We start from the raw sequence: 13,015 nt of genomic DNA on the forward strand, positions 1-13,015 counted from the left end.
TCTGTTTGATTTAAACCCTTCAAGGATGTACCCCAGCATCACTGTAGTCCAATGCCTAGAGTAGGTAAGAAATAAAATACCAATAGACTTAATGGAATAGTTGCGAAATATAACACTATTTAGTGATAGATCAGCTAGAATGTGAACTGGAGATTTGCCACATTAAAATGTAAAATGGGAATCAAATACAAAAGAGATTCTCAACATTTGTTCATGGGGGTTTTGGATTGGTTTTGGATTGGTTGAACTAACCATTTTGTTATTATTTCTGTTGAAATACATTGCCCTTGCTCAATTAATTTTGAAAATAATGAAGAACTTAATAAAATAACCTTGTCATTATTAAGTTGGTGATTGGAACATAAATTGAAATTTCGATGGAAAATATAAATTTAGATCACATTAAAAGAGGAAATTTATATCATAGAATCAGACAGAGACAGTCTCAGGTGGTTCAGTATCGTAAGGGGTTTAATGGTTAGACAGATCTAATTCACCCAACTATAAAGCAATATTCTGTGAAAGACTTCTTTCCATTCATTTGAAATCCTTGTATTTTGGAAACTTGCCAAATTCTTGACTTATGTATTGGAAAGTATTTTACTGTGCATCAGTGACTTTTTGTTTTTCATTTTTTCATAATTATATAGATTAATCAGACAGAGGTTGGTGCAAAGCTCATGACCTTTGCCGATCCTCATAAACAGGTGAAATTGATGTGGTTGATGTTCAGTTTTAATGTCACAGGAAATAACGGTCAGGATCTGAAAGGAAAACATAAAAACATTAAGCAGGGGGGAATAGGTGATGGTTAAGTTCAAATGCTTGTTACTGGGAATACTGCTAAAGGAGGTCATGTTTGTTTGTTGGAGCAACAAGGAGCATCTAGTCAACCTCAGGGATGACTGATTACTTGCACTGTGACTTTGCTTGAAGTAGAGCTGTGCACTGTCAACCTCACACTCCTGCCTATGACCATCCTCAGTTGAGTGGCAAGGCCAACTCAAGATGGACTGGGGGTGGAGACAGATGCAGTGAATGACCAAGATGTCTTACTTACTTGATCTTACTCTCTGCACTCCACAATGTGTTTCTGAAGCTGCCTTCCCCTCTGTTGAACTGTGAAGGTTTCTTCTGCAGAGTCTGCTGGATACAGTCTTCACATATAAGACTTAATATGCTGGGACCCTGACCGGCTACCACTCTGAGTTCAAGTAAACCTGGGAACAATGGTGGTTAAGCAGTGATTCCACACTCCTCAAAACCTCCTGACCCAAACCGAGGGCTCCACTACTGGATGCATTTTGCAGTCATACTCAGGACACAAAGGTGGTGGTGTGATACTGGGCAGCATGTTAGATCTCTGAAAGTTGTAATTTAAAAAATGAAAAACAAAAATGGATGCTTTCATTGTCAGAGAATCATTTATTTTCAGTTGACTGTAGTGATTAGTGTTGCTTAACTATATATGATAAAGACTGTATGTAAACAGTCACCAAAACGAAATTAATATAAAAGAGACAAATAAACCTTGAATTGAGCTCCAGCTGACCTAGATTAGTTGATTTCATCTAAGTGTGGGGAGAGAACTCCAACAAAGTAGAATTTTATGGTCAGATGCTTTTTTTTTTTTCTTTTTAAATGGGGACAGGTGTGGCTGTGGTTGAAAAGTTTGTTTCCCAACCACATGGTTTTGAGTTCAGTCCCACTGTGTTCTGTCAGCTTCGGGGTAATCAAAGCCTCACAAATGGGTTTAGTAGATGGAAACTGGAAAGAAGCCCATTGTGTGTGTATGTGAGTGTCTCATTTTGTTACCACTCAATAGTTGTAAATGAGCATCACAAGCAATGTTTTACATTTCCAGTCTTCCATGAAAACATGCCTGGTCATGGGGAAGTATTACTCTGTTTGGCTCGGATTATCAACAGGAAAGGAATCTGTTTGCAGAAAATCTCAACAAATTCTGTCTGACTCATGGAAGCATGGAAAAGTAAAAATTAAAACGATATAGTGTGTGTGTTTGTTTGTTCTGAGTTCAAATTCTGCTAAAGTCAACTTTGCCTTTCATCCTTTTGGGGTTGATGAAATAAGCACCAGTTGAGCATTGGAATCAATGTAATTAACTTAACCCTTCTTCACACACCCCCTTCTGCCCTTAGCAGAAAGGATATATTATGTGTGCATGTTTGTATGTATCCTAGTCTTGTCATCATACAATAGTTGTAAACAAACATCACAAATGATGTTCATTTCCAATCTTCCATGAAAACTAGCCTTGTCGTTGGGGAAATATCACTTTGCTTGGAAATGGGCAAGAGTTAGCAAAAGAAAGGGCTTTTGGTTGCAGAAAATCTACTTCAACAGATTGTCTGACCCATGCAAGTATAGAAAAGGGGACGTTAAAATGATGTTGAAAAAAAGGAAAAGCTTTCATAGATTAAGAAGTACCTTCAGAGCAGTCGTATTTTTATGTCGTGGTTGGTGATTATTGTTTAAAAATGTTTTCATTAATTTATGGTAGTAAATGTGCACAAAAATTTTCTCATAAAAATGTTTTTGTAGCCCAAAAGCATCTGCATATTGAATGTATATAATAAGCATAATTATTATTTTATGCAGCTAACCTTTTTGTTATTAACTAGGCATTAATTTCTTATACACATATTTCCTTTTGTGTGTTGATTGACAAAATGTATGCACACACACACACACACACACACACACACACACACACACACACACAGAGCTTAGAGGGAACGGAGTTGTAAAGTATTGATTTCTCTGCTTTGAGTCATGGAAAATGATTTCACTCTAAAAAGCTTATTCAGTTTAAGCACTGAGATCTGTGTCAAGAATGTCATAGGTGTTCAACTAGAGAATGTCTTGGGTGTTAAATTGAATGAATTTAGTTCACAATCTGTAGTCGAGTCTCAGCTGTAGTCATTTTACTTCCTTTCCATTGTGTATGCTATGTATATGAATGTAATGTTGTGTCTCTCATCTCATTGTCTTTTATATCCCTAAAATTCCATGTCTACCAAGAGAAGATACAACAGAATCACTCCAGTTATACGCAATGAAACATTATACATCATCTTATCACTATTTAATGTCAACATTCCATGCTTGCATGGTTTAACCATTTGACAGACTCCAATGTGTCTAAAGAGGACATTTGTACTCCAGTGCCTACTTTGGCATGGCTTCTACAGCTGGATACCCTTCCAAATACCACAATGATATTACTTTATGTTAAAAGACATAAATAAATAAAGAGAAAGAATTCAGGATTTTTTAAAGACAATTGAAGGTTTTTTTTGTTATTTTTTTCCTGTTTAATATTTTTGGCAAATTAACATTTGTTTCAATCTATTTCAATTATTTTGTTTTCTTCCATTTCAGAAGTCTGATCGGTCCCTTTTGGCTCAATTCTACTATGCAGATGAAGAGCTGAACATGGTGGCTGCAGAGCTGGACAGCTTTGATGGTCATAAAGACCCTGAACGCTGCACACTCTTAGTCAACCAGTTACGTGGATGTCAGGACAAAGTGCTCAACATTATCCAAAAGATAATGGATAAAGCCATTGACGTTGATAGAGCGAACAGAGATTTCCGTGTAAAATTTCCAGATGATGTTTTGCAGGAAAGCCTTGCTGGTCAACTATGGTTTGGAGCAGAGGTAAGTCAATTAGTTGATTCATCATCTAATGTCCGTTTTCCATGCTGGCATGGGTTGGACAGTTTAACTGGAGCTGATAAGGCCAGGGGGCCACACCAGGTTCCATTGTCTGATTTGGCATGGTTTCTACAGCTGGATGCCCTTCCTAACACCAACCATTCCACAGAGTGTACTGGCTACTTTTTATATGGCACCAGTACCAGTATTTTTAATGTGTCACCAGCACAAGTGCTTTTCATGTGACACAAGCAACTATAGCAATTCTGTTGTAGTGGATGGGCCTTGAGTACAGCAATGTGCCAGATATCTTAGTCCTTAGTCGTCTCCTGTCTTAAACTTGGCCTTCAATACTTTGTTCCATGTCTTCCTGGGTCTCCCACTTCCTGAGGTTCCATCCACTTGCAGTGGTTGAATGCTTTTGTTATGATAGAAATGTTAGATACTCTTAAATCAGATTAATTTAAATATTTTACAATGTTTTGTATTGATGCAGGCATGGTTTTTGTGTTACGGACCTCACTTTGCAACCATGTAGTGTCTTATACTGTAGTCCCAGGCCAACCAATACCATGTGGGTGAATTTGGTAGGCAGAGATTGTGGGCGGCGGGCTGGCAGAAACGTTAGCATGCCGGGCCAAATGCTTAGCAGTATTTCGTCTACCATTACATTCTGAGTTCAAATTCTGCCAAGGTCGACTTTGCCTTTCATCCCTTCGGGGTTGATAAATTAAGTACCAGTTATGCACTAGTGTCGATGTAATCGACTTAATCCCTTTGTCTGTCCTTGTTTGTCCCATCTATGTTTAGCCCTTTGTGGGCAATAAAGAAATAAGAAACTGTGTGGAAGCCTGTTTGTGTGTGTCATAAAACTGCTTGACAACCGGTGTTGGGTTGTTTATGACCAATAACTTAATGGTTCGGCAAAAGAACCAGAATAAGTACCAGATTTGTTTTTAAAAAAAATACTGGGGTCAACTTTATTGACTAAACCCTTGTTTTCTAGCATGGCTACAATCCAATGACTGAAACATGTAGAAGATACGATTTGGATTTCAAAGAAAGGTCAGAATGCTGACTTTGACTCCAGAGTTGGTAAAATATATACTAACTACAAGTTATAAATAGTTATAACTTTACTCTGAAGTGAAATAATTCTAACAAGGAATTCAAACCAATTTGTTGACATAAATGTGTTGAGAGCTTTAATTGCCATTAAGAGAATAAGTAGTGGAAAATTGGGTGAAATATCTAATTCTTGAAATTTATTCTTGAGCTTAATTTCAAAGATATTAACATAGGCGTAGGAGTGGCTGTGTGGTAAGTAGCTTGCTTACCAACCACATGGCTCCGGGTTCAGTCCTACTGCATGGCACCTTGGGCAAGTGTCTTCTACTATAGCCTCGGGCCGACCAAAGCCTTGTGAGTGGATTTGGTAGACGGAAACTGAAAGAAGCCCGTCGTATATATGTATATATATACATATATATATGTATGTGTGTGTATATGTTTGTGTGTCTGTGTTTGTCCCCCCAACATCGCTTGACAACCGATGCTGGTGTGTTTACGTCCCCGTAACTTAGAGGTTCGGCTAAAGTGACCGATAGAATAAGTACTAGGCTTATAAAGAAAAAGTCCTGGGGTCGATTAGCTTGACTGAAAAAGGCGGTGCTCCAGCATGGCCACAGTCAAATGACTGAAACAAGTAGAAGAGAGAGAGATACTCTCATTATAACACTACATTCAAACGGAAGGTTTTATTTGACTATAAATGGAAAATAAACACCTCTAGACCTCTCAGAATTAGGTGATGGTCTGTACCAAAAAGGGTCAATTCTGTATCCCAAATTGTAATATTTGTTCCCCTGCGTATCCATCACAGATTAGTTTCTTCTCTAACATGCCTCACTTTCTAATTTTGGTTTAAAACATGTTTCTTAAAAAGGTACATTCTAATTGGAGCCGGGGAATAAATAATCATGGAGAACAAACTTAAGGGATCACATTTCTCCTTTACTTTGCATTGCCTTGGACCCTTAACTCTTCATGGAGACAGAAAGATACTTTTTACATGTGTTTGGCATTTTTTAAAACTAACTTCATCATGATTGTTTAACAGGCGCAGGAGTGGCTGTGTGGTAAGTAGCTTGCTTACCACCCACATGGTTCCGGGTTCAGTCCCACTGTGTGGCACCTTGGGCAAGTATCTTCTACTATAGCCTCGGGCCGACCAAAGCCTTGTGAGTGGATTTGGTAGACGGAAACTGAAAGAAGCCCATCGTATATATGTATATATATATATGTATGTGTGTTTGTGTGTCTGTGTTTGTCCCCCCCCCCCCCAATCGTTTGACATCTGATGGTGGTGTCTTTACGTCCCCGTAACTTACTGGTTCGACAAAAGAGACCGATAGAATAAGTACTAGGCTTACAAAGAATAAGTCCTGGGGTCGATTTGCTCGACTAAAGGTGGTGCTCCAGCATGGCCACAGTCAAATGACTGAAACAAGTAAAAGAATAAAAGAAATCCATTTTCCATGCTGGCATGGGTTGGATGGTTTGACTGAGGACTGGCAAGCCAGGAGGCTGCACCAGGCTTCAATCTGATCTTGCAAAGCTTCTACAGCTGGATGCCTTTCCTAATGCCAACCACTCAGGATTAAAATTTGTCCAAGGCCTGTGCTTAAACTTCTCTTTGGAAGATCTGCTGCGCTCAGGCTTCTTTGGATTTGAGCGCAGTAGATCTTCGAAAGAGAGAGGAAGTGACAGAAGTAAGAATTAATGTCCGGCACAGGACTGGTACTTAAATTTTTCCATTCTGAAAGGATGAAAGGTAAAGTTGACTTTGGCAGGATTTGAACTCAAGTACATAGTTCCAGAACACCCAGACATTCTTTCTATTTGCTAGTTTAACAGTTCTGCCAAGTTGTCATCTTATTTCCCAGTTCTTCTCTCTCATAAGCAGCCCTGCCTCAAACTTTAGATCTCTCTTTTCTTTACAGTGCATAAGCATTTAGTTTTGTTGGGGTTTGTAGTGGATTGTATATTTGTCTCTTTGAATGACTGACTTTCTGAAATATTTCAGGCCATAATAGATTAATTTAATAATTAAAATTGTGAGGTATGTGTCTGTTCCAAATGAGCTTTTAAGTTGATAATTATCATATTTTTATTGAAGATGGAGAAATTGATTTCTGTATACTTCAGTAATATCATCACCTCTGATTTTTATCACAAACACATGCAATATAACACACACACATATACACAAATCATGAAAAAAAAAAATTCAAGAAAATGTCAGCAGGGAGAGGAGGGAGAATGGAAAGAAAGAAAGAAAGAAAGAAGTAATATTAAATTCCACTGCTGTGGTTTTCTAATCAGATTGGTGACCTACTAATTGATCACTTTGATTATTGATCTCCAATCAGCATTAAACATCATTTTCAAACATATTTAGTGAAAATATTTTCCACCTTCTTGATCGACCTTTCTTGGAATCGATCTGAAGACACTGCTCTCACTACGTAAGGTGGGTGACAGAGTGCTAAATCCACCTTGGAGTGACCTGGCTCACCCAACTACAGGTTGTAATACCAGCAAATCTGAATTGCTTGTACCGTTGTGTCAACATAACTAGATGTTAATTGTGTATGTGTTACTGCTTGCTTTTAATTATGTATGGGGTTGTTTGCTTTTAGTTTGTGTGTGTGTGTGTGTGTGTATAAATGTAAAATTGTCAATTAACAAGATTCCTTTAGTTTAATATGTAACTTGCAGCTGTAGTTTGCATATTGTGTTACTCTCTATCTGCCGAGGAAAGATAGGTGGAAGGAGAAGTGTTGTATCAGTCTGTTGTGCACTGTATGTACATATGCATTCTATGACTGTAATAATAGGTGCTATTGTAAATATTTCCGTGATGACACTCTGTAGATCACTTTGAACTGTGAAGACAAGCTGCTGGTTTGTGTAAAAAAAAAAAAAAATCTGTTGTTAATTTGTTTATTTACAGAATGGTAGATGAGAACAGAGTGGGTGGTTTTGAGAGAGCTGTTGGATAATGTTAATCCTTCTGCATCTGCTTGAAAAGAAATGTAACGAACTTAGAGAGAGAGAGTTCATTGCTAAGGTTCACATAAAGATTGTTATTAGAATTAATACTATTATTGTGTCAGCTGTGAGTTTGTGTGTGTGTGTGTGTGTGTGTGTGTGTGTATTAGTGGTAAATGAACAGCTGTTAAATATAGAGCTTAGATGAGATAAAGAAAACCTGCTTTGTCTAGCCTACCTAACACAACAAACAGAAGAGCTGGCTAAATTAAAGTCAAGATAGTTTGATAAATCATAACACTGAGGGAGTAATGAAAGTGCTAAAATTCTCAGCATTGGTCGTCGCTAACTTTGTAGTGATCATGAAGTTAGTGATGACCAATTGCTAAGATTATGATCAAGTGGTTGGTTGTTGTGTCAACATTTGCTCACTTACTATATGGATATGTTAGAGAAAGAATATTTTCAAACCAATAGACTAATTAAAAAAAGAAGGTTCTAATTCTAACATAGCCACAAAACCTGAAATTTGAAGGAGAGGAATTATCTATTGTATTGACCCCTAGTATTTGGCTGGTACTTTATTGACCTTGGAGGAGGTCAAGGACAAAGTTGACCTGATCAGGACATGAACTCAGAAATTCAAAGTAATACTATAGTATTTAATGATTGCAGTATCATTAAATATAATACTAAACTATAGTATATAAAGGTCGGCGAACTGGCAGAAACGTTAGCACACCGGGCGAAATGCTTAGCGGTATTTTGTCTACCGTTACGTTCTGAGTTCAAATTCCGCTGAGGTCGACTTTGCCTTTCATCCTTATGGGGCCAATTAAATAAGTACCAGTTACGCACTGGGGTCGATGTAATTTACTTAATCCCCTTGTCTGTCCTTGTTTGTCCCCTCTATGTTTAGCCCCTTGTGGGCAATAAAGGAATAAGTAATACTATAGTAATACTATAGTGCCAATGCACCACCTTAACGATTTCTAATAATCCTTTCTATTATAGGCACAAGGCCTGAAATTTGTGTATGTGTGTGTATGCTCGTTGATTGAATCAACCCCAGTGTGTAACCGGTAGTTTTGACTTTGAAAGGATGAAAGACAAAGTTGACCTTGGTGATGTTTGAACTCAGAATGTAAAGACAGATAAAACTCCACTGAGCATTTTGCACAGTGTGCTAACAATTCTGCCAGCTCACTGTCTTACTAATAATTTTGAGGCAAAAATCTCTTAAAACTTGTGAATGGAATAGCCTGAGTTGATTGAGGCTACATCAGTATTTTGGCAGTATGAATTTCATTGCACGATTTGAACTCTCAAAACTATTTGATATCGATAAAATCAAATAGCAGAAATATGAGCTAACACTGAGCCTGTATGTGGAGTTGCACAACCTGCTTGAAATAGCAGTTGACTCTCCTAGAAATCACATCATTACTGTTTTGAAAAATTAAAGATGCAGTGGATAATGGAGTCTCAACTGAGGACCAAAATGGAACACCTTTACTGGAACACTTTTCCCAATCAAGTCTGCTTGATCAGGTTGAGCTAAAGCTAAGTATCAACAATAAGATCAAAAATAAAAAGGATCAGTGTAATCTTGGGGCAGACGCAGAGGGGTAAATGTCAACATACTTAATATGGCAAATATAACCTGAAATAATCAAAACTATTTGTATTAAGAAAAGTTAGGGACACGTCGTTGAACAAGGCTTAGGACAATTCAATTGAAAAAGGGGAGAAAAATATTTTTCAATAATAAATTGACACACCAGAGTTCCAATTAATTAAAATTGGTAATAGTTAATACAGTGAAGGGGAAAGATAGTTTTAGCAGGTACAATGACAACTCTGGGCATGTTTCAGTCTTATTAAACTTACTCAGTGAAATATTGGTTTTGCATTTTGGCACAAATCCAGCTGTTTTTGGGGAAGGGGTAAGTCAATTAAATTGACCCTAGTGCTTAGCTGGAACTTATTTTATCAACCCCGAAAGGATGAAAGGCAAAGTCGACCTCAGTGAAATTTGAACTCACAACAAAGATGGATGAAATGCTGCTAAACATTTTGTCCCATGTGCTAATGATTCTACTAGCTTGCTGCCTTTACACACTGAAATATTGTCATTCACTTGTCTACTAAGTAAATGGAGTTAGAAGAATATCCTCAGATAAAGATTACATAAAGCATGAAAGAAATAATCCATTAATACCATCCACATGGAAAACAGCAAAGTAAGTGTTAATGTGTACAGTGTATATGTATGTGGTGAGTACAGGACTATGTTGTGCTGTGTTCTTGAGCAAGGAACATCATTTCACGTTGTTCCTATGTACTCAAGTGAAAAGGAGTACCAGTTGACTGCTGGTACAATCTTCACTCATTCCAGCTGTCATATCCTCAGTATTTCACTATCAATGGTGGGGCAAGAGGGTGTCTATCTGGTCTTTGCTGTGGAAGTATCTAAATTTCTAAAACAATTAGTGAAAATCTGGTACCAGCTACTAGGTCGCACTGATTTGTGAATGAGAGCTAAGTACTTTTTTTTTTTTTAATGTAACTAGTATGTTAAGCAAGTTAGGTGTTGCATTGATTAATTTTATATCTTGGTGTTGTACAGTAATTTTTTTCTGGATAATTGATTTCATTTATAGATTTATTTATTTAGCTGCAATCATTAAATTTCTGTGCATGTTAGGCAATACTAAATCATAGCAGGGTTTGTAAACTTGTAATATTGAGCAAAAATTCTTCCCTGAGTTTGGTAAATGCCATAGGCAACACTACAATGACACTAGTGCTAAGTTATACTGACCTTTTCCTTTCTCTAGGACAATGTTTAGTCCAGTTCTCCATGGTGAGAAGCAATAAAATTGAGGTGAAGGAATATGTTTATTTAGAATTGGCAGTAAATATATGCTGAGACATGCTCATTGAAATCTCACACAGAATAAGAGTGGGATGAAAAGTATTTGTTTTGATTAAAGATATGCTCAAAGCATTGATGGATAAGAGCCTGTTTGTCAATCTCTTAAAGAGATTGTCCCACTTGTTCTCTTATATGCAAGACATGTGCTGCTATGAAGAAAGAAGAACAGCAACTTGCTATGATATAGAGGTCTCTGGAAAGATCCATGCTAAGAATATCATTTCTAGAACATATCTGAATCAAGGTAATTTGAGAATCAAAAGCACAAGTTTTTGCTAGGCTAGACGTGTTTTAAGGTTCACAGACAACAGGTGGGTCTGTGCAGTTGTTGAGTATCTATTGGGAGAGATCACCTGGAAGACCTCCAAGGTGAGAGGAAGATGACATGTCAAACAGTTCAGGTCCAAATGGAAAAGAGTGCAGTGAAGGGAAGAATAGAAGTGCATTGTGACTACCAGTGTATAAGGATGTACATAGGCTAGTCTAGTTGATAAATAGAAAAATATTCTGTATTCAGAGTTTGGGCTTGGTTAGAGTTGCAATTAACATAAGTTCTGATCAGCCAGATCAGTGCATCTTAGGAAATCTTTTGTTTAAATCACTGAAAAAGAAGCTTCTGAATCCATGTAAAGATGTGATTATGAATCCACTTTAAGATGTGATCTATTTTCCCTTCCATTTTGTCTATACATACCAAGCCTAATGGACCCCATCAACAATTTATGCACTTGTTTTCTTGAATCAATTCTAGTGATATGAATGATATTGAAAATTTTTGCAGTTGAAACAGTGCAAGCATTCTCTCAAGTCTGCAAGAAGTGTATATATTCATTTGGACAATTTCTGCCTGTTTACTTTATAAGTATTTTTACTTAATAGGACAATATATACCATTTGGTGACCTCCCCACACACATCTCTGTACTCAAACTTTTCTAACTTTGGTTTGTTCCTTTATTGTCAATAAAGTTGTTATAATGTCTCTTGACCCCTTTATCCATTTTCTATAGCCAACACTGTGCTATTTAGTTTATGCTTCAATTCAACCCACACAATCTAGTTTGTATTACAGTCTCGACTGCTGTGCTGAACGAATTTGATACTCTTGCTCTAGGGCATCACTACTGGCATGGGGATAGGAGATTTTTACAGTAGGTCTGTGTAGCTGCTGGTCTTCCATTAAAAGATAATCCTGTCTAGGCTTGCATCTTGGAGACATAAAAAGGCTAGGCTACCTACTTGTTTACTTGACCTACTAGAGATAACAACTAAATTTCTTTCATTTGAACTGTGTTAAAATGACATTCTCAATGCTTCATTGTTTCTCATATATGGAAACTGTGAGGATTGCAAAGTGGGTAGACACATTTAACATGTTTAATAAAATAGAAAATGGTTTTAAAACTCTGTCACAAAAAAAAAAAAAAATGAATTTTATGGGTAGTCTGTTTTTTTCTCGTTAGTCCTTTTGAGACCAACTCACCTGGGACTGTCCCTTGTTCTGTCACACAAACTTCCTGTTTTTGAAGTAATCTAAATTAAAATCTTCCATCAAAATTTCATTTTCATTTTTAAAATAACACAGGATTTAATGAAACAACTGTCATTAATAAGCACATGTTTGGAACGAATTAATTTGAATGGAAATATAGTAACAAAAGGGTAAACAATGAGGTTGAGTCGGGGTAGTTACTAACATTTATTGGGTATTTAGGATTTCTCACTTTGAGAATCATTGTATCACATAATGTAGTTCCAGGTACATTGGCTGAAATTTCAAAAATAGATTGGATAGTTATAGCTGGAATGCTTTTGATTATATATTTATTTAATCGGGGCTGGTCTGGGACTACACAACTATTAACAACTCATCTATAAAACAGAAAACAAGGCAGCGAGCTGGCAGAAACGTTAGCACACTGGGCGAAATGTTTAGCGGTATTTCGTCTGTCGTTACAGTCTGAGTTCAAATTCCGCCAAGGTCGACTTTACCTTTCATCCTTTCGGAGTCGATTAAATAAGTACCAATTATTCACTGGGGTCGATATAATCGACTTAATCCGTTTGTCTGTCCTTGTTTGTCCCCTCTGTGTGTAGCCCCTTGTGGGCAGTAAAGAAATAAGAAATGAGTAGTTATTGTGTGTCTTGCTTCTAGCTTCAGTTTTCTCTTTCTATCCATTTAGTAGTCATGGAGGTTTTTAGTTTATATGAAATGACAGAAGCTTGTTTCAGATGGGAAAATGTTTTATAAGATTCTGGCAAAATGATAGCTAGATGTTGTTTGTGTTATATTTAGAGAGTTAAAATTAACACCTCTAAATATTAGAAATAAAGGAATTAGAATTTA

General features: G+C 37.0%; 1 protein-coding gene across 3 annotated transcripts in view; it reads left to right on the plus strand.

Moving 5' to 3' along the window:
- The window catches only part of LOC106872721 (lateral signaling target protein 2 homolog), a 136,325-nt gene that overhangs the window by 94,718 nt on the left and 28,592 nt on the right, over positions 1–13,015 (plus strand). For all 3 annotated transcript variants that reach the window (XM_089362417.1, XM_089362416.1, XM_089362415.1), the window contains one exon: positions 3,403–3,681. In XM_089362417.1, the coding sequence (XP_089218543.1) occupies positions 3,457–3,681 (225 nt within the window). In that variant the 5' untranslated portion in view covers positions 3,403–3,456. The remainder of the gene's footprint in view (positions 1–3,402; positions 3,682–13,015) is intronic.

Source organism: Octopus bimaculoides, chromosome 14 (genome assembly GCF_046866305.1).
Source record: "Octopus bimaculoides isolate indiv1 chromosome 14, ASM4686630v1, whole genome shotgun sequence".
In the NCBI taxonomy this organism is placed as follows: Eukaryota; Metazoa; Mollusca; class Cephalopoda; order Octopoda; family Octopodidae; genus Octopus; species Octopus bimaculoides.